Source organism: Falco rusticolus, chromosome 16, assembly GCF_015220075.1.
Source record: "Falco rusticolus isolate bFalRus1 chromosome 16, bFalRus1.pri, whole genome shotgun sequence".
Classification (NCBI taxonomy): Eukaryota; Metazoa; Chordata; class Aves; order Falconiformes; family Falconidae; genus Falco; species Falco rusticolus.
In genome coordinates, this window is record NC_051202.1 from 3,244,578 (window position 1) to 3,272,448 (window position 27,871).

The window sequence follows — 27,871 nt, forward strand, 5'->3', positions numbered from 1 at the left end:
TTAGCAGCTGTGTTTGGGTCTCTGGATGAGCTTGGGGCTCCAAAATAGTAAAACTTTCGCTGGTCAGGATGCTCCTCCTCTGGTCCCTGGAAGGGGCAGAGCTGCCCAGGATATATTCTGTAGAAGAGGCAGATGCCCTTTGGAGGAAGGCACCCAACCGAGGTCCAGCCTGGTTTGGCTTGGGTAGGAGGAATGTACAGCACACTGCAGGGAGATGGCAGCGTGAGGCTGATTTTCTTTTGTAGGCACAGGCACAGATGTGTCTGGATGGTCACTGAGGTCTTGATGCCCTCAGTTGCTCTTGGAGGAGGTAAATGGTGGTCTCTGCGTGCCTCCAAAGCAGGAAAGCTGTTGTTGATGTCAGGTGCTGTCCTGTTGTGAGTGGTGGGGTGGAAAGCCTTTGGGCTTTCGACTGCAACGATCTCTGTGTCAGGGAGCGGGGACAGCGGGGCCAGGGCAGGGAGATACTCTGGAGCTCCCTTCCAGCCTACACAATCCCGTGGGACAAGCCCGTGGTGGCAGGACACCGTTCTTCACTACCTTGCCTGCAGGCTGGTCCCAACCCCTCTCTGCTACCCGCTGCCTCGCATGCAGCGGGGTGGGAGATGCATCAACAGGTGGATGCAGGGAAAGATGCAGCGGTTGGGGCGGGAAGGGAGCCAGCACCCTGCTGCTCTTGGGGGGCTGCGGGGCGAGCGTGCCCTGCATGAGAAGAGTCCCCTCTGCGCGGGGGGTGAAATGGTTAAAGGGGGGTGGGGGTGGTCCCTTTGGCTAGTGGGAGCTTCGGTGCCTCTGCTCGCCGAGCGCGGTGCGGCAAGAGTTAAAGGCTGGCGTGTGAAGTGTGCGCCGCTCGGCTGGGCTCCCCGCCCGCTCGCCCGTGTGCGGGTGCTGGGTGCGTGCGGGTGTGCGGGAGCCAAAGTGCCGGTCAGTGATGGAGCCGCTGCCATGACAACCCCGGGCAGTCCGCCTGCGCGCCGCCCAGGGATGCTGCCGGCCAGCCGCGCCGGCGGGGCTGGGATGCTGCCGCCGCCTCGCCCGCTCCCCCGCGCCCCGGCCGCCCCGCTCTGCGCCTGAGCGGCACCGGGGGGCTCCGGCACCCACCCCGAGCCCCCCGGCTGGGCCGGCCCGGGGGGGCTCCGGACAGCCACTTCGCAAAGCCGAGGAGCATCGCTGGCTCTGCCTCGCGTCCGGGCGCCGAGGACCTCGCCTGCAGCTCCGCGGGGAAGTTTCGATCTTGCGACAGAATCGGCATTTTGGGGAGCTTTTGGGGTGGTGGTTTTTTTTTTCCGTCTTCGTTTTCCTTTTCCCTCTGTTATTTACACAAAAGAGCAACAGCCGGCGAACAACCCAACTCCGAGCCCGTTTTGCTCCCCCAGCCTTTTTTTATGGCCGCCCTCCCTTTCCTGCCAGAGACACTTACGTTTCCTCCTTGGGTTATAAACTTTTGATGCCAGATCTCCGCAGCGTGTGCCCAACTGAATCTTAAAGTAGCGTCTCGAGCAGCCACACATCTGTGACCTTCATCTCTTGCTCTGCACCTTCTCTCCTCCTCTTCCTCCTCCCCCCCGGCCCTCCCGTCCTCCTCCCTCACCCAAGGATACTGGGGACTCCCTCCGGATGCCGCTCGGCAGGCTCAGTGCTCGCAGGCTGCCTTGCCGGGGGCTCTCCTGATCTCCGTGGAGCTCCGCATCGCTCGCCCCGGTGGTTTTGCTCCCCCCCGTCCCCACACACACGCACCCCCTCCCTCCTCTTCCCCCCCCCCCCCTTCCCCCCACTTTTCGCTCCTGGTGGCCTTGTTGGGTGTGATTTTGCCTGTTGGAAAAGTCACTGCTGCGCAGGATGGGGGTCGGTGGGTGCTTAGCCCTGCCCTGGAGGTGCCTAGTCGTCCTCTGTCTCAGGCTGCTCTTCCTTGTGCCCGCAGGAGTGCCCGTGCGCAGCGGAGATGCCACCTTCCCCAAAGCTATGGACAACGTGACTGTGCGGCAAGGGGAGAGTGCCACGCTCAGGTAGGAGCAGCTGGATTTCTGCCTTGGGGGGGCATGGTGGTGGTGGTGGGGTTGGTCCTGGCTGCGGCTCTCAGGGGATGCTGTGCGCCGAATGGGGCTGCCCAGAGGGTCCTGGGACCCACTGGACACTTTGCATGTGTCCCAGGGGCTCTTCCCCATCGTGGCAGAGCGGTCTGGGGGGGACCGATGTGCTGGTGCTGTGTGGCAGGGAGCAGGGCTGCAGGGCTGGCAACCTCCCGTCGGTGCTGGCGGGGGGCTGCGGGTGCCAGACGAGGAGCTGACAAAGGGGCTTAGGTGGCAGACAGTGAGTTAGTGCTGCCTGATGCTCCTGAAGTTGTCTCCGTGCGTGTGCCTGTGTGGGAGGGGAGGGGGGGTCCACACCGCCTGCACCGATGCCAGCCTGCATTGCCAGCGGGTTTCCAGGGCTGCGATGCCTCCGAGGTGTCAGTGTTTTGCCTTGATCACTTTATAGTCTCTGCACGAATCTGTTAATATCAAATCAATCTTTTACTCCAGGGGTGCATCTTATGAATTCTGATGGATGCTTTACCTTACGCTGTTTGCTGTAGGAGCAATGCAGGCAGCTTATATGCAGATGGGCCACTTCTATGCTGCACAATACAGCAGAGCATCCCTTTTCATTCCCTGAATGAGTTACAGGTGTACATGGTGCATTACCCATGTAGGGTAGCAGCTCTCAACAGACATCGCAGCAGCGTGGCCAGATGAGCAGATAGCAGCTCAGCCTTTTTCGGAGGGCGGCGGGGAGTCAGCTGGCGGCTGGGGCTTTGGGTCGTGCTGTGCGTGCTTCGGGCAGCCCAGGGAGGACCTGAGCCAGTTAATCCGGCTGGGCAAACAACCCTGGGAGCTGGGGGAGAAGCACTGGTGACGGTGGGGCTTGAGCCTGGAGTGAGTGAGTCTGGAGGAGTTAGTCTGCTTGCTTTCCCTGCAATAGCAAGTGGCGTGTGCCCCCCCCACGAGGCTGGCTGCTCCCTCCCTCAGACCTGGAGTACCAGGGCTGCAGCAGAGAGCAGCTGCTCTTCCCGAAGCCAAGCACAGGGATGGCACGGGCGAGCAGTGTGTCACGCTCTCCGCTAGCCGCCGAGCCGTTGCAGGGATGGGGAGCTTACACTGGTTTGAGCAGAGGGTGCTGCGCTCACGTGGGAGACAGAGGCATGAGGCTGGCAGGGTCAGGCAGGCTTTCTGTGGCTCGGTGGTCTTTGTAGAGGGGAAATATTTGGTGCATAACGTGATGGTGTGAAAAAACAGGCTCTGGCTTGAGGGCTCGGTGAGTTCCGTGCTGCTGAGAAAGGCGTTGGTTGCTTGTCTGTCTGCTTCCCGGCACGGCGCCTGCTGGACTTTGGGATGTCCTGGGTGTGTCCCTATTCCTCCGTCCCAGCCTGGGACCCACTGGGACACCCTTGCCATCACCCCATGTAACTGGGGGCCGTGGCACAGCAGGAGAGCAGAGGGCACATTTCCTTATGCTCTTCATAATTGAACTGCAATGATGATTAGCTTGAGCTGGAGTGAGCAAGGCAGTTTAAAGAGAAGACAGTCCCCCGGAGAGATGCCTTTGGCCTTGGTGCTCTTTTCCTCAGTGTCTGAATTTGTCTCCCTGGTGAAGTGTGGGGTTTGGGGCTCTCCAAGGCAATGCTCGTGGAGGTGCGAGCAGGATGGGTGCCTGCTGTGGTCGAGCTCTGCGGGAGGCTGAGCCCCTTCCCTGGGGAGTACCCTCAGCTCCAGCGCCAGCCGAGCCAGCTGCCAGCAGAGGGCTGACTTGGATCTCCTGGGTTTTTTTAAAGCTTCTGGCCTCTTTTTTGTGCTGTTTTCAAGAGGGGAGATGTTTGTGAAGCAGTCAGCGCTGGAGCAAGGGGGTATCTTAGCCTTCCTATAAGAAATTCTGAATCCCCTGGTGGGACTTCCAGTGCTGGCACTTAGAGGAAGCCCCTGCCCCAAAAGCACTTGTTCTTTACTCATTCCTCGCCCCAGCATCTGCTCCTGCCCCGGCTCTCCGGTGCGTCTTTTCCATGCTCTCACCCCCACCCTTTTCCTCCTCAAGTTTACCTTTTGCCTGCTGCAGTCTTGTTTCTGGCCTCCGGCTCCCATTTGCCCTCAGTCTGCTCCATCTCTTCTGGCATTGCTGTTTCCCAATGGTCCCCTCCTTTCTCTCCCACCTCTCTTTCCCTGCTGCTGCCCCTCTGCAGCCTCTGGGTAGGGAGCAGCTTTCTGTCTCCCCTTGGGGTCTGGAGGTGGGCAAGGCATTGCACGCAGCAACCCAAAGCATCAACCCTGGGTGTCATGCAGCAGCTCAAAGGTAGAGCATCTCGAGGATGTGGCTGGTATTTATTTGCAGGCTGCGATACCCTACAGAGAGCCAGGAAGGGGGAATTGCCCCGGGCAGTCTTTCCGTCTGGGTGATGTTTGTGGTAGATGTCTAATGTGGGGCTCTTGCTGGGGTTTTCTCCCAGCACATAGTCTGTGCACCCATAGCAGGAGCAGATGTGGTGTCCTCTGCTGTCCTCCCTGCAAAATGACATGTTTCTCAGGGCTCAAATTAAGGAGTTTGGCCTTGGAAAACTGAGCCCTGTGATTCCAGCTTGTTGCATTTGCAGAATTAGCTGCAGTCCCGTTAGGTCTGGAGGGGCCAGGTGCTCTCCCATCCTGCTTGGTACGGTGCCGCTGCCTGGTCACGAGATGGGCTGAGCCTGCGAGTCCCCCTGGCTTTGGCAGGGCTGATGGAAGCTCTTTGCTTTCCAAGATCAGCTCTTTAACCACACATTGCATTGCAGAAAGGAGACGTGAGGGAGAGCAGAACCGCATGTTAGCGGTGGAGGAAACCTGGAGGCTTTTCAGGCCGGTTGTGGTTTTCCTGTATTGGATTTTGGGCGCTTCCATTTCCAGCTCTCCACCCTTTTTCCGAGGGAGGCTCAGCCTAATCCTTGCAGAAACTAAGGCTCCATCTACAGGCAACTTCTAGGTCATCTTAGATCAGCAGCAAATGATTCCCTTATTTTAAGCAGAGATTGTTGATAATTCACTATTTTTTATTGTAAGAACAAACAATTCCCGTAATAGTCGTGCACCTTTCCTCTCCAGGGAGCTGAAAGCAGTTTGTGAATTCTCTGTGTACTACTAAAGGGAAAATCAAGCTGCCTCTTCCCTGACTCTGAAATACAAAACCTTCTACCATGAAGCAGGGCAGGTGTTTAGATGGCAGCAGTAACCCCTGTTACCCACCAGTCTGGGACACGAAACGGAACAAGGAGCACACTGGTAACCGGCAGGGAGGTTGCAGAAGGTCACTTTTTAATTTCCCAGCTGGGATTTGATGTGGAAACAAGGATTAAGTTTCTGGTTTTGGGAAGAGTGCCACCGAGTCTCAGCTTTCTACGCACGATGCTTCTTGGATGCGTGCCCTGCGAGCTGCAGGGCATGGGCATCCATCCCTGAGGTTGCTATGGGGGCATCGCTGGCACGTCCCCAGCACGGTTAGCAATCCCAGTGGGCTGACCCTGGCTAGAAACCTAGAGTTGTGTTTTATCCCAACTGCATCGCAGTACTGGAAGCATCTTCACCATCGCGGAGGGCTGCCAGAGTTTGAGCCGGAGTGCAAAGGCAATGCAGGCAGGGGCTGAACAGCAGGTAACACCGCTGCTGTGGCAAATATTCAAGCGGCGTTAGAATGGGGATGTAGAGTAAACGGGATTGTATTGCTTGTGCCGCCAGCAAACCGACCTTTTATAACAGGCATCAGTACAGTTCATAAAGACATAAAACAACAGCTGCTCAAAATTTCAAGGCTTTATAGTTTTATCTGTATTTAAGAAATATTGGCTTTTTTTTTTTTTTTTTTCACCCCCCTGTAAGGCAAGGAGAGTGTGTTTCAGCTGTTGGAGGGAGTAGCTGGGAGACATAGGGTGGGCTGGGTTTTCTCCCTGGCTGTCGCTGCAGGAACACGAGGACTGGAGGAGCCCCCTCTCCTGCTCTCCACCTCAGTTTCCCCATCTGTAAAATGGATCCAACAGTAGTTTGTCAGCTATGATTAGAAGAAACGAGTGTTCGTAGCTGGTGCTGAGATTGTACAGAAAGCAGTAGGCATGTATAACTAGGCTTTAAACTAAATACAGAGCTGGTTTTTTCACTGTATTTAAAGGCAGATTTTCAAGTCAAATCCCCCTCTGCCTTTCTGTTTGTTTCTGGTGAGCCTGTGGCTTTCCCCATTTCTTGTCCATGAAGGAGACCAAAAAAAGCAGGGTAGCTTTGCTCAGTCGCATCCAGGACTCTGCGATTGGCTGTATTTTGTCAATTAGTGAGTACGAGAACTAGTCCAATTAAAAATAAAACACCAGAATATAACATCGTGAGATGCCGTTCTTCCATTTATTTTTGCAATTCTAGTTTTAATTATTTCTGACAATGCTGCTTTGCTTTTTTTCTTTTCTTTTCCTTTTTTTTTTTTTTTTTTTTTCCTGGGTGTAATAATCTACCGCAGTCTATTTCCCAGCACATGATGATGCTTCAGTAAAATACAACCAGCATGAGCAGGTGGCAGGACCACAGTCTCTGGGCACAGGTCTGGGAAGTCAGGAAATCAGATTTTGAAATCTTTTTTTTTCCTCTTTCTTGGTCAAACTGCCAGCCCCCAGTTTACCTACCTGTTAATGGGGGTTGTGACACTCTCCCGCCACCGTGCAACGTGCAACTGTGGTACCCGGCGGAGAAAAGAAGCGTGAAGGCAGCCACGTCTCTGCTGTTAAATCCTTGCCGAGAAGTGGGGAGAGAGTTGCCGCTTTTTGTGTGCAAATGCTAAAAGCATGGGGATTAGCGAAGAGCAGATTAACGAGGACTTGCTCCATTGCTGCCCCCTCCCTCCCCCTCCTAGCCAAAAAGTTTTCTGGAGCAGCTAAATATATACCTGCCGTTTCCAAGGCAGAGCCTGCTGCGTGGCGGAGCTGTAATTGGCGACTCAGTGAAATTACAGCCACGGATTCTGGCATTTGGATCCTCCTGGCTGGCATAATAATTTCTCCCTAGGTAGCTGGTATTTAACTTGTCTTATCTGCTCCTGATAGTTATAATTACAGTGCCCGCTAATTTCCCTGTAATATTGCAGCCGTTGGAAGGGTGGTTGGAGAAAGGTCAGGGGGTTGCAGGAGGGGGTTGCAGGAGGGCTCCTTCCACCTCAGCCCGTTGCACAGAGGCAGATGCTGCCGCCGAAATGCAGATGCTGAGACCGTGCAGGTGGCTCCCAGTGTCCCCAGTCATGCCCCCTTCCCACCTTGGTGGGGCTGGAGCAGTCGAGCAGCCCCCCGCCTTGCCTTCATCCTTGCTGTCATCTCAGGAGGAGATGCTGGAGGGAGTTTGGAGCTGTGGTGTCCTTGTGTGGGATGAATTTCAGCCTCCACCTTGGGTCAGGGTAGGGCTTGCTGGTTTGTGTGGGGTGCCTGCTTGGCTGGCACGGGGAGAGCTTGGGGGTCCTTGCTCAGGGGCACAGTCCTGCTGTGCGAGGGGCAGATTTGGGGCTGGCTTTGGGGTGCTCACCTTCAACTGGCAAGGCTTTCACTGCTGCTTGGCCCAGCGCCTCTCCTGCCCAGCCAGTGCCGGTATGGCAAGAGAGGCTGTGCTGTGGGAGTAAGACGGGACCAGAGCAGCAAAGATCTGCAGCCACAGAGACCATAACCAGGGCACTTTTTGCTTCAAAAAAGCCTAGGTTGTTTTTTTTTTTTTTGAGAGCACAGCGAGATGGTCCGGCGCTGCATTGGGAGAAGGAGTCACTCGCCATCACCTCTCCAGGGGCCAGGATAAGCCCTGGAATGGTCCTCTTGGCTAAAAAAAAAGCCAACCCCCACGCTACGGTTTTTTGAGCTCTGCTAGCCAGAAATAGTTACAAGTGGTGATATTGAGCTCCAGGGGATGAGACTCAACTGTTAGTAATCCTTTCACTATAGGGTACACGACATCTTTTTGCAAGCATAATAAACTCCCTGGGATTGTGAGTGGTAATATGTGTCCTTTCCCTGGATCATGCACACTGCTCCAGGAGCTCGAGTCTTTGTTTCTAGAAAAGGATTAGGTGTTAACGCTGCAAAATGAAACCGGGGCACAGTGGCTTGTCTTTCACGTTCCCGGTTGCCGAAGAGTTTCTCTGTTCCCTCGACTGCTCTCACAGTTTGCCTTCTCCTTGCATTAAGCCCTAACCCACGGATGCTTTTTACAACAGCTGGACATATTGTTTTAAGTGATAATCTGTAGATACTACAGCCAAGCAGACAGTTCATAAGGAATATCTGATTCAGTGACTATCACTTCTTCTTCCGTCCTTGCAAGCAGCCTTTGAGGGTTAGGATGTTCTGTTTTTTCTTTTTCTTTTTTTTTTTTTTTTAATGAGAAAAATAATACCCCCACAGCCCCTGCTACGATTCTTAGCCTGTAATGGGTTGTTTACTGCAGGTTTGATTTGATGTGTAGGTCCTGTCTTCCCTGGCAGACAGATTCCTTCAAGGTTGGATCTTTAGTGCAAAATACTCACATACTGTACTTCTGTTTTCCTATGAATATTTCCCAAGATTTGCTTAAATTGAGTTGTTTCCATGACTATATTCGCTTGATGGACTTGTTCCTCAGGATACAAACAGGTCTCGAAGTCTGCTTCTCGATGGAAAGGGAGGATAATGAGAACAACAACTGTTGTGGTGTAGGAATAGAGCAGTAAATTGTGCTGACGCCAGTAAGGTGCTTTGTGCCATCTCCAGTGCAGGTGGGGGTTGGAGTGGGCAAACCTGAGGAGCCTTCGTACAGAGCACCTTGGTTTTTCTTCTCTTGGTGTACCGAGCTTTGTGTGTGGTGCAGCCTCCTGGCTGGAGCTGGAGAGAAGAGGAGTGAGGGGCCAGGAGGGAGAAAGTGGAAGAAGAGAGAAAAAAGCTGGGAGAAGGATAAAAAAAAAAAAAAAAGGGAGGTGCAAGAAGGGAGAGAGTAAAGAAAAAATCAGAACGTTGGAAAGACTGAGCCAAAGAAAAAGCCACGACTGGCAACTCCAATGGTGTGAAGTTCACTGCTGTAAGATGAGTTCCTAAATCAGAGCCCAGCAGGCAGCACAGCCGGCTGGGCCACGGGGATGTGCCGGCTGCAGGGAGCTGAGATGCAGGGGGGCTTTGGCTTGAGCCAACTGGTACCCAAGTCGCAGGACCAGTCTCAACAGGGCAGTGTATCCCCCCGCCTCCTATTTTTTATATTTTCTGTGTGTGTGTGCATGTGAGTGTGTGTATATATATATATAAATATAAAAATCTAACAAATTTCTAACCCATATAAATCCAATTACCCATGTTTTGCCTGCAGGGAGCGAGGGAGATTAATGTTTGGTATTTTGGCAGGAATGTAAAAAGAAATAGGTGGTAATAACAATGAAGGCTCATAAAAAGGAACCGATAGCCGTGTCTGCGCCCGGGAACCCGGCCGTAATTCTCGTGGGCATTTGCCGGCAGGCTGCCCTGCTCCCGCGGAGGGGCACGAAAGAGCCAGGAGTGCTTCCTGGGCACCTGAGCATTCATCCTGCGAGCGGCGATGACATTAATGTGATAATAATGGAGGCTGATAAAAAGAAATGGTTTATGCTCCCCGGGCACCTTCTCGTAACACATCCTGCTCTGTGTCACGGCTTGTAAGAGCCATGGGAGCGTGCTGCTGTTATCCCCGTTTTGCAGAGAGGCAAGCAAGTCCCAAGAAAGGGGGATGAATGTGGATTATTTTTTGGAAGGAGAGATGGGAGCTAAGCCCTTCACCCTCTGTAATGAGCCTGTGGTTGTGTTGGTCCTTTCAGCTCTGGCTTGGAGTGACCTGACCTAGGCTTTTTCAGGTAGTTATGGCTGTGTGTAGGAGTTGGGAGTACCAGAGTTGTGCTCTGGCAGAGAACATCTCTCATAATTTTTTCCCCTCTGCTTTGAGCCTTTTTCTGCAGAGTCTATGCATGATGAGTTTCCCCCAACTCTTTCCCTTCCCTAGCACGAACCTGGACATAGGAGATGCCTTTTGCCTGCAGCACCCGCGCAGGGGACGGTAGTTTTGTTGGAGGTTAAGCAGTCACCACAAGGCTGCACCCATCGCATCACATCAGTGCTTGGCTTTGTCCCCTTCTGCTCCTCCATCACAGCCTGCGGTCTGTCCCGCGTGGTGACCACAGTCGAGAGGGTGTCATGCTACGAGGCATCTCTCCTCCCTCTGCTTTGACACGTGGGAGCCAGCCACTCATCATCCTTCATCGATACTCTCCCCTCCGCTGCCCGGGTGAGGTCCTCTCTTGGGCACAGCGCTGCCCTGTGTCCCCTGCATCACGGGTTCAGCACAGTGAGTGGCATCCCGCGCTGCTCCCTCCACAGTCACGTATTAATCACGGTTCAGATATTGCATCCCTACAGCGGTTTCTGCCGCCTTTGCTGGCTTTGCATCAGGCTCCTTGCTCTCCGTTTATTACCACGACCGGTTTTATAACCCACTTTATCAGATGACTTTTTTTTTTTTTTTCTTTCTTAAAGAGCATAACCCATGAGCAACTCATCATTTCAGAAAGAGGGAGAGTGCCGTTAGCAGAAGAGAAAGCCTCCATGCTTATGCCTTAAACGAAGAGGCTGCTTTACTGTGGTGTTGCATTTAATTCAATCAAGGCAGTTAAAGCTGAGATTTAAAGTCCTTTGTGTGATCACAGGAGTTGCTCTGATGCAGCAGCAGGTAGAAGAAAAGATTGAGCCCATTTCCAAGGAGACTCGAAGTAACTGTTGGAAGCAGCCAGGCCTGGGGCTTACTGCGGCAGCAGCTACGGTGGGAAGCTGTTAGCATTCACGTCGCATCCCATCCCTCTCTCCGTCACCCTCCCTGCTCTTGCTCCTTATCCCCATATATTCCTTTAAGTGGAATTGATTAGTTAGGCTTTTCTTTTTTATTTCTTTTTTTTTTTTTTTTTTTTTTTTAAACTGGGGGGAGGGCTGTTTTTAATTAATATTCTTAACTGTATGATAATTACGCCGGCTGGTCCCATCGCTGTCTGAGTCACCCTCTCCTCCCTTCCTCTTGCGAGAAGGCTGTTTGGACTTAATTAAAGTTAGGGATCCAGGGCTAGCAGGAACAGCGGGAGTCTTGCAGGGCTTTTGATGAAATGATTGCTGTGGGGGAAGCGGCCAGTTTCTTCCCGGAGCCATAGATTGCTCTGCTGAGACACCATTACAACCATCTGGTTTGACCACCTGCATTACACAGGCCATTGCATCTCATCCCGCATTTCCCATCCTGTGCCTGCAAGCTCCTCCCGGACACCACGGCCCCTGTTTTGGGGTGGGAGCACTCTCGTTTTGGTGTGTTGCCCCCGGTTAGAAACATCCCTTCCTTGAGGGAGCGAGTCTTTGAGCAACACCAGCTGAGCTCCCCGTGCCCATCGTTGTTGGGCGTGTTGCAGGTTGTGGTGGGGGATGCTATCGGAGGGATAACGGAGCAATTGTGTGGACTCGGCGGGTCTTTTTCATCTCTCGTTTCAGCGCTCGTGCTTGTAGACAGCGCTGCCACCAGAGCTCAAATGCAGCCCAAGCGAGAGCTTAACAAGCTCCGAGAGCTGTCCAGAAAGTTATCCTGACACCAAGTGACAGACTCTCAATTGATATCCTCTGGAGACTTTAAACTCACTTCTGCAAGGTTTCCAAAGCTGGTTTTGTCTCATACCTGAAGAATCCTTTATCTGCTGCGACGCCTCCCCTGCCTTGTCTCATTGCTCTTGACGTTTCTCTTTGTTGCCTGCTGCAGCACGGGTAAACTCCACTGCAAAACTATTTAAGAGGGTTTATCTTGCTTTCTGCTCCTCCTCTGGTCTCTTCTACTCTCTTGCTGAGGTTCCCCTATAAATTGTCTGGGCTGATGCCGTTCCTGCTTGGCTCTGCAGGGAACTGGCTGGAGCAGTCAGGACCTCTGTTGCTCATCTGAGAGGGCAGGGGATGCCCCAGACAGCTGAGGAAAGGCAAATACAGTGTCTGGTGTGGTGGAAAAGGGGGGAGAAGCTGTCCTAGGAGATTGCTCCCCTTCCATCCTGAGAAAGCTGGGGAGAAAACAACAAAGTGAAATTTTTGTGATCAGCTGTGCCACAGCCCACGGAGATTTGTCAAGGAGAAAGTGTGTCAGACTAATCTAACATCCTCTGTACAGCAGCGTAACAAGCCTCGTGGGTGAGGGGAAGCAGGAGATGTCTCGGACAGTGACCCAGGCAAGGCTGTAGCTGCTGCCCTGTGAGCGGGTGGGAAAGCTGAGGTGGGAACCACCGGCCGGAGCAGGCTGTAGGGGAATGGGCTGGCTGCTCTAGGGTGCTTCCCTGCTTTTGAGACCCAGCCCAAGAGGAACTCTTAGCCCAATCGACAGGAAAAACCAAAGGCACCTTTGCAGTAGTTTGAGGCTGCAGCTGGCTGACAACGTCCCGCTGGATTGCGCGGAGGGCTTGGGTGATCGTCTTTATGTCCTCGGTCTCCTTGTGCAGGATTCCTGGTGTGCGAGTGTGTCTGTTCATAGCCTTGTCATGCTGCAGGACTGGCATTGCAGGGTGTCATCGAGGACTTTGAAGGCTTCTGAAGTAGCAATGTGTAGCTGTTGACGTCTGGTTGTATACTCCATCCCACGGTGGCCCGTGTGAGAAGGTCCAGGGTGGAGCATCTTGACTGATCTGTTAAGTTGGGTTGGTTTTCCTTCCAGACAATGGGGATTGCCAGCCCACGAGCTGCAGGATGACTGCTGGCCTCATCCTGCTGCCTTTTCCTGCCTTTTGGTACAGTGGTGCTGAGAAGCAGGACTCCTCATCCCCTTCTTGCGGAGGATGTCACGCTCCAGCACGGGCTGCAGAGCCAGCCAGCCCTGGGAAGAGCACGCTGACCGCTTCCCTGGTCACTGTGCAGACCTGTTATGCACAAGAGAAGGTTTTAAGAGGCAACTGGGGCTTGCCCAGACTCTATAACTGAGACTGCAGACTCTCAGAGGTGCACTTGGAGCATTTTCCTTGATTTTGCTTTTATTGCCTGGTAAATCAGTGATGGGGCCAGTCCATCTGGAGGAAGCAGCTCCCTTTACTAAAAGGTGCTGGCTCTCCCCGTTGGCCGCATCCTGCACTGTGTGTGAGCTGTGAGGGTGCGGGGTGTGTTTTCACCTTTGCCATCTCTCCAGCTGGCCGCTGGGGTTTGGACCCAGAGCAGGGATTATGCTGCAGCCACATCCCTCTTGGTGCTGCCCCGAGGCCGGGTCTGTGATGCTGGCTCCCAGCTGAATCCCTTCGCCATCCCTCTCCTAGCCCACTGCCCCAAGCCAGGAGCCATCGAGGGTGGCCAGCACTGGGTGGTCCTGGCTGTGGGCTCCCTCTGGGAAGAAGCTCTGCCACCAGCTCGGCCTCACTCTCTGAAACCGGTGCTTTGCCCTGCGATTGCTGAACTTGCAGCTGGTTTTCAAGACTGATGCTGCATGTAGCGGGGTGCTGCCAAACCCAGGGCCCAGCAGGTTATTTCCCTTCAGAAGCCGTTTATCTTTTCCCTTTCAGACATGGGGCTTCTGCCTCTCATCTTTCTTTTCCTCCCCCATGGGATGGAGCCCAACCTTCCCAGCCCTCCCAAATCACTGGTGCTTGGCACTGGGGTCAGACCCCATCCAAGGAACACAGGGACATCCCAGGGAGGAGAGGCAGCTATGGGGAGCAGGCACGGTGGGCGAGGGGGTGGCCAGACTTGGTGGGTTTCTACAATGATGCTTGACATCTATCGACTCCTTTCCAGTTGTTATTTAGAGGGAGGTCACTGCAGACTTCAGCTTCTTGCGCGTGTCTTTTCTGACCAGGTTTTTGGATGAGGCTACCCTGCGGGCTGGTGGGATGCCAACAGGTGCCAGGCTTGGGTTTGAAAGTCTTTTTTCTGGCAGAGAATTGGCCATTTGTCTCTGTTTCTCAGGGTTTTGCATGGAGTGAGAGAAAAGTTGAGATGCAGAACGTCAGAGGAGAAGTTCAGGAGCACCTTGGGCTCTGCCACTGCTTCTCACTATGACCTTGGGCACCTCACTTACCTTGGGGCTTTGATTGTCTCAATTAAAAAGCAAGGGCTCCAAATTCCCTGACTTCTCTTCCTATTCCCCATGGCTGGGAGACTCTGATCCTTGGGTAGGGGCTTGCGTGCTGCCGAGCACTTTTGAGAATCCCATCCAAAAGTTGCTTTCAGGAGCAACGCTTTTTTTCATTAAACACTAACTTAATAGTACAGGAGAACACTGTGTGATGGTTATTAAAGTTTAACAACTGTGTATATCTATTACCTAGCTGCTAAATCTTTATATGCCTTAAATAATCAATTGGTATTTAATTAGCATACAGTACTATTACTGCCTTTCCAAATCTATAATGATAAACCAAGTTACAAGTTATTGGATGTTAATTACTATCTGATGATTGGAAACAGCAAGACATTTACCAGCCTCATCCCAGATATAATACAGCGTGTCCGTGCACACTGCAGAGCTAAACCGTGCTTACTGTCTCTTAATAATCAATGGGTGTTTAACATGCAATATTTGTCTAATTAGCACTAAATTAAATCCTCATTGACAACACTTCAGGGTAAGAGATCTGCATCAAATATGATGGATTAGACACAGAAGGGCTGTTATTGTAAGCAGGAGATGTGCGTGTCATTTGCTTTCTTGTCATGGCTGGCACATGCCTCCCTGTGACTGTCAGCCCGGTCCTGGGGGGACCGGTGATGGAGTGATGCCTCAATGTTGGATTGACAGTCCCGGACACCCCAGGCCTCTCTTTATTCAAGCTGTAGGCACAAGCAGCTCTTGCCAGCACCTTCCCCTGCTTCCGATCCCGTCTCACCCACGGATATACTTGTGCCTCCACCTAGGAGGATGGGCTTTGGGGGGGAGCAGGGTGCTTTTCTGTGCCTGGTGCTTTCTCGGCAAGCAAAGACCTGCCCAGCACTGTGGGCAAGTTTTTCTTTTGCATTTTGTGCTATCAGCTAACTTTCTGGGGAGCCTCTGTAGTCTCTGTTTGGGCCACGAGGATGGGGGAGATGTTTGAGGCCATCGGTCTGACCTCCTGTGAGGGATGCTGGGTGAAGATCGGAGGGATGTGGGGGTGAGAGCAGCCCTGAAGCCTGGTGGTGTCTGGAAGAGCTCCCTCGGGGCGGCAGGGAAGCGCCTTGCTGCAGTTAGTCAGCAAACGTGGAAGCTGTTTTGCGAGAGCAGCAGGATGGATCACACGGCCTCTGGCTCTTTGCGAGAATCAGCCTGTCCTTCACACCCAGCGTGGATGTAATTAACTCTGCTGATGGGATGTTATGCCAACAGCAAAGCAGAAAACATCAGAAAATTAGTCTGAAGCCATACCAGGGCTGTGTGGCGGGGAGACGCAGGGACGTGGTGGCCAGGCGTGCTGCACGGCTCCCCTCCATGTGTGGGGGCATCGCTGCAGCCTCCCCGGCTTCGGATGGAGGGCAGGATCCGTGCTTCAGAGAGGAGCAATACACCGTGGCGAGGCTCCCTGCAGGGTCCGCGTGGCTTTGCTGTAGCGTGCAGGGGAAACCAGTGGTCCCTGGGAGGTGTTTCTCTCCTGGGTGTGCACGAAGTGGATATGTTGCTTCCAGCTCCTGGCTCCCTCCTTTCAATCCTTCGCGAAGAATCCTGGCGATGTCAGGAGGCTTCTCACCGGTGGTTTTCCTGCTGCCCTCAGGGTTTTCCCAAAGGTGGTGAAACCTCTCGGAGCCTGAGCAGTTCCTTGGTTCCTTGCGGGTCTTTCTCTGCCCTGCAAAGCGCAGAACCCTGCCAGCTGGGATGGATGTGTCCCGCGCTCAGCAGGAGCTGGGATGAGAAAGAAGGCAGGCACTGGGGGGGGTGGGGGGGTGGGAAAAGACTTCCAATTAGCAATTGAAATTGTTCTTAAAAGAATTTGCCTATTCTGCAAGGAATGTTTAGTAATTGATAGCAATTTCTAGCAATTAAATACAAATTAATTCGTGCTACTGAGTAGCAGTTTATTTATGGCTCTGTATTTATGGGCACTCCCTCTCCTTAAAAATATCGTCGTTGCTTTTGATAAGTAATTAGAGTTTACTGAATAATTTCCCAATGTAGGTATGAATTTTAAATAATTTTTAGTACCAAGCAAGTGTTTCATTGTATTGCTGAGTTGAGGGATTATCATTATTTATACTGTAGTAGGGCCTAGAGACTGGGACAGGCGCTGTGCAAGCATGTAGCAAAGAGAGAGTCCCTGCTCGGAATAGTTTACAGGGATTTTTATGTCTTGAGTCTCTGCAGCCAGCTCCTGAGCATGCTTTTCCAAGAAATAAAGGTCATTTGCCACCATTTGCAGCAGTGCAGCACAGGCTACGAGCAGCACCTTGGCTGCAACTGTGTTTCTCCTTCCTCCTGATTAGTGGGAAATAGTAATTCTCTACTAGTAATAGTAACGGTTAACCACTTGAAAGAGGAGGGTCAAGCCCCAGACCATGAGGGGGTGAACAAAGATCATGTCTTTTGATTAGTTAAGTTTTGGATTCGAGGTGCCTTTCATTTACTTTGTGGTTTTTCTAAGGTGATCTCAGGTCGTGGTTGCAAACTTTTAATGGTGCTCCTACAGCTCTACACACACGTTGGATCTTTATAAGAGGAGGTCTTCATACGGATCGCATCTCCAGGACTTGCGGATTTGAGGGGAGAGGGAAAAGCCACAACTGGGTTAACGCTGTGGGTGGGAGCTGGCAGGTTGTTGGCAGACCTGGAGAGAGCTCTGGCCAGAAGAGTTGATTTTAGGGAAGCTGCGTGTCCCGAATGCCTTCCCTCGAGCTGTGCTGATGGGTGTGCAACTCTCCTTGAAGCATCCGAGGCACTGACGAGTGTGTATCTCTCCTTGAAGCACCCAAGGGATTGATGAGTGTGCAACTCCCTTTGAAGCATCCGAGGGATGCCTGGAGGGGCAGGACCGCTGGCAGGGATGGCGTATAGGGAAATATGTCTCCTGATGTGTGATTTGCAAACTGTGGTAGTCACCTCAAAAATGCTGTGAGCAAAGCTGGCCCGAGTGGAGGGAAGGCGCTAGTTGAAGCACATGGTAGCAGCATCCATGCGAGGAAGATCCTGGAGAGAGGAAGCCCAAGCCCGGAGAGCAGGTGTTGTGTTCAGAAGTCAGCTTGGGAGCTTGGGGCTTGCGGTGCCAGGCAGGGGTACACTCAGAAGTGCAGATTTTGTGCCCAAAATATGGTTTTAGGGGTCCTGAGCTGGAGCGTGCTGCTTTTATTGAAGGTCAAGCTAGAGCCTGGGAACCTTGGAGAAATAATAAACCCACGGCATTAGTGTGTAGGGGACAGCTTTGGGATTTACCACGTGTATTTAGTTATAGCTGAAGTGCCCGTGGGCTATTTGGAGCTTTGAGGCTGCTTGAACCTTTCAGAGCATCACAGAGGTGCCCGACCCCGTAGCTGCTCCTTTTCCCCTTTGTCACCTGCGGGTAGCGGGATCAGCCCCCACCTCATTCAAAGGCTGCGCTGATCCTGCCTGTGGCTGCACAGCCTGTTCTGGCTTGTTTCTGGCTTCATTACTGAGCTTGATTAAATGGTACTTGTACAGCCAAAGGTTGGGAAAACACACAAAGGGACTTTTCTAGTCATCTGAGGCACTTAGATACCGTGGAGACAGATGCTGAAGGGATAGAGAGACGGGGTTTGACATTGTGGTTGCAGTAATGAGATGTAACCCATTAGGGCAGTATCCTCCTGGGGTCCAGATGCCTCCAAGGAGGGGAGGGGGTTGAGGCAGAGGCTGAGGACCTGGAAAAGGCTCCCTCTCAAGAGGAAAGGCGTGAACTTGGAGAGCTGCCCTCTCCTTGAGAGGAGCTGGGGACAGGTTGCTCTGGTTTTTGCAGAGGATGGTGTTGGGAGAAAATGAGGGTGAGAACGTTTTGGGCTCAGGATCTCACTTCTGTATCTTGTTTTACAGAGTCTGTGTGTGCAGCCAGCAATATTGCTCATCCTGTTAGAGCGCACAGAGCTGCATTTAGCCGTCATCTCGTGGGCTGTGCAGCTGCTGTAATGGCACAGGCTGTGTACGGTGCATGGGGTGATGCTCAGAAAGGAGACAGCTCTTGTTATCTGGCTGTGAATCTGCAAGTGGGGTGCGATCTCCCAGACTATCTGGTCAAACTTGCCTTTGGGGGCTGGGAAAGGCCACAGCAGAAGGTGGCAGCTCTCCCTGCAGGGTGGCAGTGGGTGAGTTTAGCCAGCCCTGAAGCTGCGGGGTCTGGGACAGACCGCAGGGTCCACCCCGAGTGTCGATGTGAGGCAGCTGTCTCGGCAAAGACAGGCGCAGGACTGGCTTTTAAGGGTGAGGAACAACTTCAAACCAGCAGGCTTGTGGCTTTGAACTTTTTTGGTCCGCCAGTCTTCCTTTAGATTTCACAGTCCAATTATTTTCGTGCCGTCCTTTCCGTGCTGGAGGAGCAGGGAGCTTTCCTCCCTGCCCATCTGCAAACCTCATCGCGCGCTTCACTTAAACGTTTTCCTTTTCCTCGTTCCCCGCTACTGTGAGGGTCTGGGGCACGGCGATAGCTTTCATCTCCTTTCTTGTGATGATTCAGAGCTGGTGGCTTTTGGCCTCTGCACTACGGGTCTCCAGTTTGTTATAAGCTGTTGTGAGGCGATTTGTGGTAGCCTGGTACGTGGAGGAGAGATGCTGCAGACCCTTTTTGGATTAATCGGCTGCCTGACCGGGAGGGATGAGACCCAATGGCCCAGTGGGTCCCCTCTGGGACCCCTATAACAGCCCCTCACTCTCACCCTGTGATCTGAGTGCGCTGGCACCGGGTTGGTGTCTGGACGCGGAGATCTTAGGAGACGGTTGACACTTTCAACTGCGGTCTCTGATGGCCCTGCTCTCCCTCCCGGCAGCTCTGAGACGCTTGCTTGTGTGATTAACTTCACATCCCCAAAGTCACTGCCTCTGTAAAGCTTCAGGACTCCACCAGTGCTTCTGACTGCTTGAGTGCCCTGCAAGCCTCCAGACAAGGGTCAGCAAGGCTGCTGCTGTCAGAGGAGCTCAAAGGCTCCAGGTTTAAAAGCCAAGAGTACTCTGCTCTTTGATGGCAGGCTGAAATGCCTGCGGACTGCAAGGGGTGTAAACAGGGAGCATGGGCTCTCAGCAGCCTCGTAGCTGATACATTTTTAAGCTCCAGCTCCCTCTGCACAGGGCTTGGCAGAGCAGGGCCATGCTGGGATGCCAAAATAACCGCGTGTTGGGCAGGAGGTTCCCAGTGATGATGGTGATGGCTTGCTCTGGCCCCAAAGTGGTGTCCCCAGGGACACGGTGAGGAGGGCGGCCTTGAGGGACGTGGCTGAGGGGAAGGAGCTGAGCCTTCCAAATCCCTTCTGGAATGATCACGGTTAAACTCCTGGGACAGGATTGCTCACCTGTGATTCATCACCCGTCTGTTGCTAGCACTAGGGCGTTCTCCTTTGCTGTCTGCAGAAATAACACCTGGGGACAGGAGAGGGGGACGTGTCCACCCCCGGGGAGTTTTTGGTGGCTCTGAAGTGCCACCACGTGGATAACCGACCACAGCTGGGGGGGTGGGGGGGTGAGATGAGGAAATTTGCAGATGCTAAGGGCGGAGGTGGGAGTGATGCTGCCACTAGGACTCTTCGGTGTCTCATTGACCATGTGTGGCCAAGGGATGCTCCAGTGCCTGGCAGCAGCGGGCGGACACTTGGGTCTGGGGCGCAGAGGTGCCTGCCGGGGCTGCACTGGGATTTTGCCTTAGCCTGTCTCCCTCCCTTTCGCATTCTAAAGCAGATGGTTTGAACTTTTTCTCCGTTGCTTGGCTAGAGGTAGCACCTGTATCAGACAAACCCCGAGCAGACCCTGTGAGTGGATTTGACAGGTTGAAGCCTCCCTGCCTTTGTTGCTGACAGCAGCCCGTCCTTCCACCAAATAAAAATTCTATGCACGGAGCCAGTTAAAAACATCAATTAGCTCTAAAACAATTATTATTTTTTGAAATGCCATTTTATATATGCAATAACACAACACAATAATCCTGGGTTATTTAACAGAGCATTTACCATGAAAACAGTCATTACTCTTTAAACGCTGCTGACTGTACAAGCCTCTTAACATTAAACGGCAAGTGAGGCAGAAGTCTTGCCGTCAGAAGTGCCACATTTCCCTGAATATATTAGAGGCACTGTCACCGGGAAGCTCGCTGCTTGGCTGAGTGGCATTTCCCACACCCAGGGAGTCCTCCTGATGCTGCCAGCCGTGGGGGGCTCATGGAGCATGGGGGGTATCGCCCAAATTTTGCTGGGTTGGTTTAGGGCGTGTGTTGGAGAGGATCAAATGAGTTCAGTCCAACTTCCCTCCGGTCCTGTAGCTTCCCTCTACCCCCGTCCCTCTCTCCTGTACCGCCCCAGCTTCCAGGGTAGCAGCCGTATGCGTTCTCCAGCCTAAACCCAGTAGATTTTCTATTTTAATATTGTCAATAGGGCCCAACATACCACACAGATAAAGATGTTTTTGCTGTTAAGTCAATAACAAATTTAGCAGTAAGTTCTGCTTTCCCCCCTCTTTAGTGGTTTGAGGGAATTGTGCTGGATGTATATTATTTACTTACTTATTAGACCTCTTCTAGATACCTGGCACGAACCCGGGGGAACAGATGGAAATACCATTCTCAGGCTACCAAAAGCCTTTGGTTTAAGCAAAATAGTTGTGTTTAAAGATTAATTTAAGATGCTTTAAAAATTGAGCAGGCCATACATTTTTAATATTGATTGATATTATTATAAAAGATTCAGCTGCAACTCTTCTCACCAGGACCTCTGTTGGCACGCAGACAGCGCGTTTGTCTGCGAGGGACAGGGCTTAGTTATTTTTAATCTTTGATACTCATTTTGGTGAAATTTATGGGAAGTGTCACCTCAGGTCTGGCACACCAGAGCATCCCAGGTGGGAGCCTGGGATGCACTTGGGAAGGCGCCTGGGAAGGAGGTGAAGCTGAATGAAGCCCATGTCTGTGCTGGGTGAAGGAAAAGGGATGGTACATCTTATTCCAGTAGCATCACGGAGCAAAACTTGTTCCATTAAACTGGAAGAAACCTCAGCGCAGCAGACGCTGAGGACCTCAGTAGGCCGAAGAGAAAATCTGCCCAAACAGCAAGTACATGTGTTGTGCCTCTTGCAAACCTCCCATGTTGGTTTTTTTTTTTTTTTCTTTTTTCTTCGTTTAACATTTTTTAACGTGGAAGTGGAAAAGAAATACTGGCACAGCACTCAGGACTGGGTGCCTCCTTTGCAGAGGCCTCTTTTGACGGTGTTTTGTTGGCAAGTCGGAGGGAGAAAGCAGCCACCCCAGCCCTGGAGGAGCCGAGTTTGCTGCTGAGGAATAATTCTCCAAATTGCATTTATTTCACAGGCGTGAAAGGTCACGAAGTGAAGGGAAACAAGAACTGTATTCAATTAGACAATTCGATCAAAATAAATCTGTCAAGATGGCATTCCTGCTGAGGAATCAATTGACTTGGAAAATGAAGGCAGCTGCTGCTGTTGTTGTTATTATTGTTGTTATTATTATTATTTTAAATTAGCTCCAGTACCTGACATGAGTACCTGAGTTGGAGTGCCTGTGCGGTTCACATCATCTATCACTCTTATTAGATATTAATACATCCTCCTCCGCCTTGCATTTAGTGCCCTGTTAATGGTCAAGTGGCCCCAGAGTGCTTCCTGGGAGGTTGATATGAATGATTAGTAATGAGAAGGGATGGCGACGCTTTTTTCAGGCAGAAGGTTAAGGGGAAAAAAAATAATAACGAGAAAGAGAGAACGAGCAAGCAAGCATGCAGCCAGCAGGCTTGGTCAGACATGTTTCTTGGTGGCTCTAAATCAACCTGAATAATATCTCGGCATGTTCCCTTTTGCTGGTGGGGTATAGCAGAGAAGGGACCCAAATAATTTAGAATATGGCTGGGGGTTGGGAGGAAAGTGTTTTGCCTCCCCATGTCGCTGCTGCTCCTGCCTCCCTGGGGCTCTGGGTTCAGGCTGGCTTGGTAGCCCCTGGGCTGGTCCCCGCGCCTCGATGGGCAACAGTTGAAGAATGGAGGTAAAAGGAACCTGGTCCATCGGGTTGGAAGGTGAGGAGAGGCTGAAGTGGACAAAAGCTGAGATGAGATGTACCGTTAGGGAACACGTGATTTTTCAGGGGAAGAAACACTTCCTGATGGAGAGATCTTGAAGCCTACACAGTCCACTTCATCATCTGAGCTATTTAAAACTTGACTCGATAGAGCACTGGAGAACATAGCAAAGAAGCAGGCTTGCCCCAGCTGGATGAGAGCCTGGATAATTCTGACAGATCCTTTCCAGCTTTGGCACTTCCCTCTCTGCTGCTGTCAGCCCTTGGCGGTGGAGCTGGCGTCACCTCCCCGCTCTCCCAGGGATGTCCCTTCTTTGAACGTACCATGCAGGGAAATCAAATGTGAAGGTTTCCCAGGGCTGGCAGGTAGAAGTTGTGAGGAGTGTCTGGGCTGCCTCTGATGGGAAAGGTGATGAGAGAAGTTTCCTTCATCTTTTACCAACCAGGGTATTTTTCTTTGTATCGGGCAGCCTTAAAAACAAACCAAAAAACAAAAAAGACAGAGAAGAAAGAAAAGCCACCAACCTCCTTTAAAGACAGGCTTTATCACAGCAACATACTGATCTGCTTTCCAGCTGCCTTCAGCTTGGTGCACCTCATCAAAGACTCTCTTCCCATGCCTGGGGCAGCTCTGCCTGTCTGCTGCTGCAGCTTTGTCCCAGCCGTCGGGCGGGCAGTTCACCCAAAGCGGCACCAGATCCTCCTCCACGTCTCCGAAGGTGGCTGAAGGGTTAGAGTTCGATATCAGGGAAAACTGAGGTCCTCCCAGACATTTGGTAGGTACCAGCATGCTGCTTCGGTGGTGATACCGTGCTCCAGCTGGTTTTTGTGGGTGTCAGTCCATCCTTCTCCCCTAAACGCCCTGGTCCTGCCTGGGCATCAGTCTATGTGGATGTCCTAGGCTGCTGCTCCATGCACTGAAATGAGCGTAACCATGCTCACCTTGAGGTTTTGGGGCAGGGGACACGTACCCAGAGCAAGGCGACATGCTCCCCTTTGCACACCTGGGATCGCTCGGGTGTGATGTGGAGAGCAAGGGACACCGGCTATCGCCGCCTCCTCCCATTGCTTGCGTTTTTATTGACTGGTGATGACAAACTGGTTTATGGACAGATCTTTTATACCCGCTAGGACTCGGCAGTTATTTTTGAGATGATGCTTTGCCTCAGAATCTTCCTTCCTTCATCCTTCATAAATCTTGAGTGAGGCTGCTGCATTCAGACCAAGCTTAATATTCTTCTTGCAGATCTCTGCACCAAAATGGCTGCATCTGAGCAGGGAGGTGGAGGCGGATTCCTGTCCACCCCCTTGCTTGGCTCAAGGGGCAGTTGTGTTAGGGTCCGTGAAGGGGTGTGGGGTCCTTGGATGGGGCAGGATGGGCTGCACCGGGGGCGTTTTCCATGAGGATCCAGTGTGTGGATGTGAACCTCCTCTCCTCTTCCCATCAGGTATGGGCTGTGGATAACAGGTTGGAGTATGGAGGTGATGTTGTTAACTAGGGAAAACCGAAGGAGCACAATGAGGAGAGTAATGGGAATAAGAGGAAAGAATAAGGAGGAGATAGAGAGAAGCACTTGCTTTGCAGCTGAGTGTTGCTGTTGTTGGCTTTTTTGAAGTAAAAAGCAGAGGAGAGAGTGTCCAGCCCCCTCATTTCACCTCTCCTCCACTAATGCATTTGGTTGCAAAGGACAAATCCCATTCACTTGGCCTTTCTCCTCTCCTCATTAAGTCCGATGACCTTGGGGCCCTGGCGAGAGCAAAGCGTTTATCCCAACAAAAGGATTATCAAAATAAATAACCAGAGTTTTCAGAAAGGTCATGTCCCTCGCAAGCCCAGGCAGCGGCAAAACCTCTGTGCTCAGCTGAGTTTGGACTGGCTTTTCTTCCCAATGTGTCAGGTGATAAATCCCTGCTTGCTGTCACCTCACCCATGAGCATCATCTCTTCCCTGCTGTCCTCACGGCAAAGCTGGAGAATCTTTTCCAGTGAGCATGGGGTGTGGGGGCAATACCCAGCAGCAGCACTGTCCTCTGGGGATGTCTGAAAAGCCCCACGGGATCCTCATATTGAGCTGTTACCGTCATTCCCCTTCCCAGGGCATCCCAAGGATCCCTGTTAGCAGGTCACTGGAGAGGTCCTCCCATAGACAAGGCTCTGTGAGATGAAATGGCATGAGCTCAGATGGGATAAAATGCTGGAGAAGGTGTGTGAGAGCTCCTTGGCAAGCTTTCAGTAAATGCTCGCTGACATCAAGCAAGGGGGAAACCCCCCCAAACACCTGGATATATCAGTGGATGAGTATTCTTCCAATTTTGTTTATGAATCACGCTGTTCAGAGCAACCTCAGACCTTCAGGGGTTCAAAATCGCAATGGGAACTGCTGGCTTTGAGCAGATCTTTGATGTGGAGAAAGTAAGGGCTCACCAAGCGATATGAAAACAAGGTGCAAGTGTCCTGGGAGGCAGGGGGAGAGCTGGAGGTGGTTCCTACAAAGAGGGGTGTGTGTAGGTGTATGCATACATAGATGGGTCCCAGAAAAGCCACAAAGTTGTAATTCCTGATTTTGGAGTTAATAATAATCACCCTTCTTATTTTCTTGTCGTTCGGGATTGCTCCCACGTACTGCACTGCTCTGGTTTTGTTCTGGCTGAGCTGAAGGAGGCAGGTTTTGCCCTCAGCTTATCAGACAGCACCTTCTTTAGCAGATGGTCTTTTTTTTCCCCACGTTTCTGACAGCAAACAAACATGTCTCTGAGGTGCTCTGACTGTGTCCTGCCTTCAGTTTCTCTGAAAGGGAAAATGCGTCTTTGGCTGACATGAATGAATCTGGCTGCTTACAGTCGGCCCCATCGCAGGCTGTCAGCAGAAGCCAGGCATCGTGCACCCAAGTTTTGAAAACCAAGTGATGAGCTGATGGGAGTGTAATACCTGTCTGGTGGAAGAACAGAGCTGACTCGCTGCTGGAGTCTTTCTCACATTATAGGGTGAGATCCTGCTTGGGATCTGAGCTGGCTCGGCTGCTTGGCAATTCCCTTCTGCTCCTCTTGGCTCTGTGCAGCTGGGGTGGGGGGGGCAAAAAGCACCTGCCTTTGCTGCCACTGCCCGAGTGAAGCGTTATCAGGTTTTATTCTCCCTCCTGTCTCCCTTTTTCACACCTGTGTACCACAAAAACGTCTCCTATCATCATATGCCCCGTGAAACTCTCCCGGAGCGTTTATCTATTCGAAAGAAATAGCGGAGGATGTGATTTTGAGGCTGGCGTCCTCCCTCCGTCTTTCATCCCTTCTCTTTGACATGATTTAGCATCTCAGAAGTTGTAAAGAGCATCTCTCTTTGTGTAGGTGCACCTGCTCTGCGTGCGCGCAGGTGGGTGGCAGTGGTGTTGTCATTGTGAAATTTGTGAATAATTTACCGCACAACCAAAAGGACCCGTAAAGCTTTAAATTATTAAAATACATTTCAGTTTGGAGGAGAGATGTTGGAGATGTTTGCTTTGGCTGCGGGCTGTGCCTCGGCATTGGGGTGGTGGGAGCAGGAGCATCTCTGGAAGGACTCTGATGCCGCAGATATGCTTGTGGTGATGTATGGGCTAGCAGAGTGGGAGCCAACGAAATAAATAAACAAAAAGATCCAGATAGGCACAAGAACAATCCCGACAGCTTTCATTATTTAAACGGGAGACACCCTTCTGTAGGAAAAAGGGGGAAAAAAAAAAGAAAAAAAAAAAGAGAAAGAAATAATGACCTTTTGTTGCATTGCGAGATAAATGACGTTTTCTTTCATCACCTCTCTTCATTCGTTGGGAGGCAGATGAGCAGCCGATTCCTCTCCCTGCACCGGGGGTGCGTGGGCATGCGGCAGCTCCGTGCAGACCCCCCTTTAGTCGGGTTCATGCCGCGGCGGCTGATGCCAGGATGGCTTTACTCACCAGCACTGCAGCCAGGGATGTTCCCACACACGTTTACACCCCCCCGTTTCTTCTGCTGATGCTCTTTTGCATGCATCTTCGCACTGCCCTGCCATTCCCCTTGGGTTAGGTACCAAGAAGCAGACACAAGCCCAGCCAGCAGCTCCAGCCTGGAGCCCGGGCCAGGATGCTCCCGAAACACCAGAATTCCTGACTGCTTTTGGCAGCAGCTTGTGAGGGTGATGCATGGCAGGTAGGAAACCATGCCCCAGCCGCTCTGCGTTCAGCGTTTACTCGCTGTCTCATTCTGGATAACGGCAGCTGAGTGTGAACTAGTGCTGAAGCAGAACCAAGTGCTGCCATTTAAGGGACTTAGCGTGCTTCTCTCCTTTTTTCTTTTCAAGCATGCCGAGAGCTGGGAGTTAATTCTGGAAGCGTCACTTGTGCGAGGATGTTTCTGGCAGGCTCAGGGTTGCTAAGTGTAGCTAAGTGCCTCAAGCATCCGTAACTATTTTGCTCCATTTTTTTTTTCTTTTTTTGGTTGTTGTGTTTTGTTTTTTTTTTTCTTTTTCCTTCTCCAAAGAGAAACTTTCTGAAGGGGAAGAAGGAAACGAGCACAATCAACCGTGCTAAATAATACTTTAGGGTGCTGCAGAAGGGTGCCACTGGTACTGATGGGGTGGGTGGGGGGCTGATGGAAGTGCGTGCTGCTGCCTGTGCTGGCTGTTTCCCCACCTTTCACCTCCTCCATCTCTGATCTCCTCTGGATCCTTTTGCTGGCATCTTTTGAGTAGGGAAGCGTTTGTAGCCGGGTCTGGGTTGACTCTCAGGAGGGCATCGAGTGCGGTGAGGTGCCCCTGAGATGCCGCTGGGCTCTGAGTGGGCTTGCTGCTGGTCCTGCTGGTGCATGGATGGGTCAGGGTTGGGATGCACGAGGGTGGAGAGCCCTGGGTGTCAGCTTCAGAGGCATACACCCACCCCCTCTCTGTAATCCCCACGTGCTCTGGGGTGTTGGGTGTGCTTTAAAGCAGTGGTGGGGTGGGCTGTGCCTTGACCCTTCTCTGGTGCAATGAGGCAGTTGGTTGAAGACTCTGGATGAAGGAGTTCATTTTTGGAGTGATGTGATTTGCCTCTGGTGTTTTCAGAAAGGATTTTTTTCATAGCTGTTTAAACCTAGTAAATTGCAAATTACTTAACAGCGTGTTTCCGAGTGAGGTATAAAGAGAAGGCTGCAAACCTTCTAAGTGGTTTTTAACAAATACAAATTTCATTTTCTATTAGGATCTTGGAATTGGTTTCTGAGGTGGTTAATGCTGCTCTTTGTAGTTGTTTTGGGTCCTATTCCTGCAAGTGTAAGAGCCAGCCCTCCGTAATGCAGGCTGCTTCAGTCTGATGGCTGCTCTTAGTCTCTTGGCTCCTGCATTGCTACCTGTGGGGTGGTGGTTGGGGTCCCAGTTAGGCCCGGTTAGGCATCAACTGGGCTGAAAAGTGTCGCTGGTAAAGGATCATTCCTGTCCTAAAGCTGCATGCGTTTCCCAGCTGAGTCAGCAAAGCAAATCCCCTCTCACCCCTCTGATTTTCCACCCTCTAGTCCTATTTCCAAGGGACCAAGCGGGAGCGAAAGAGCTGAAGCCTCCTCTACCTGCCCACCTCTCAAGCTGCAAAAAATAAATCACAAGCTTCAGCTCCCGAGACCGTCCTCCTAGAAGCTTATTTATACCTGTGCTTAGTGTTGATTCAGCTGCCTTGCAAACATCACTCAAATTCACAAAAGCC

The 27,871-nt window shown here is 51.9% G+C and overlaps 1 protein-coding gene across 6 annotated transcripts in view; it reads left to right on the top strand.

The window, feature by feature from the left end:
• The window catches only part of OPCML (opioid binding protein/cell adhesion molecule like), a 311,115-nt gene that overhangs the window by 198,577 nt on the left and 84,667 nt on the right, over window positions 1–27,871 (top strand). For 3 of the 6 annotated variants that reach the window (XM_037409967.1, XM_037409966.1, XM_037409969.1), the window contains one exon: window positions 1,922–2,006. In XM_037409967.1, the coding sequence (XP_037265864.1) occupies window positions 1,922–2,006 (85 nt within the window). Of the gene's footprint in view, window positions 1–803; window positions 2,007–27,871 lie in introns of those variants that run through there. The other 3 variants (XM_037409970.1, XM_037409965.1, XM_037409968.1) reach the window with 3 other exon arrangements.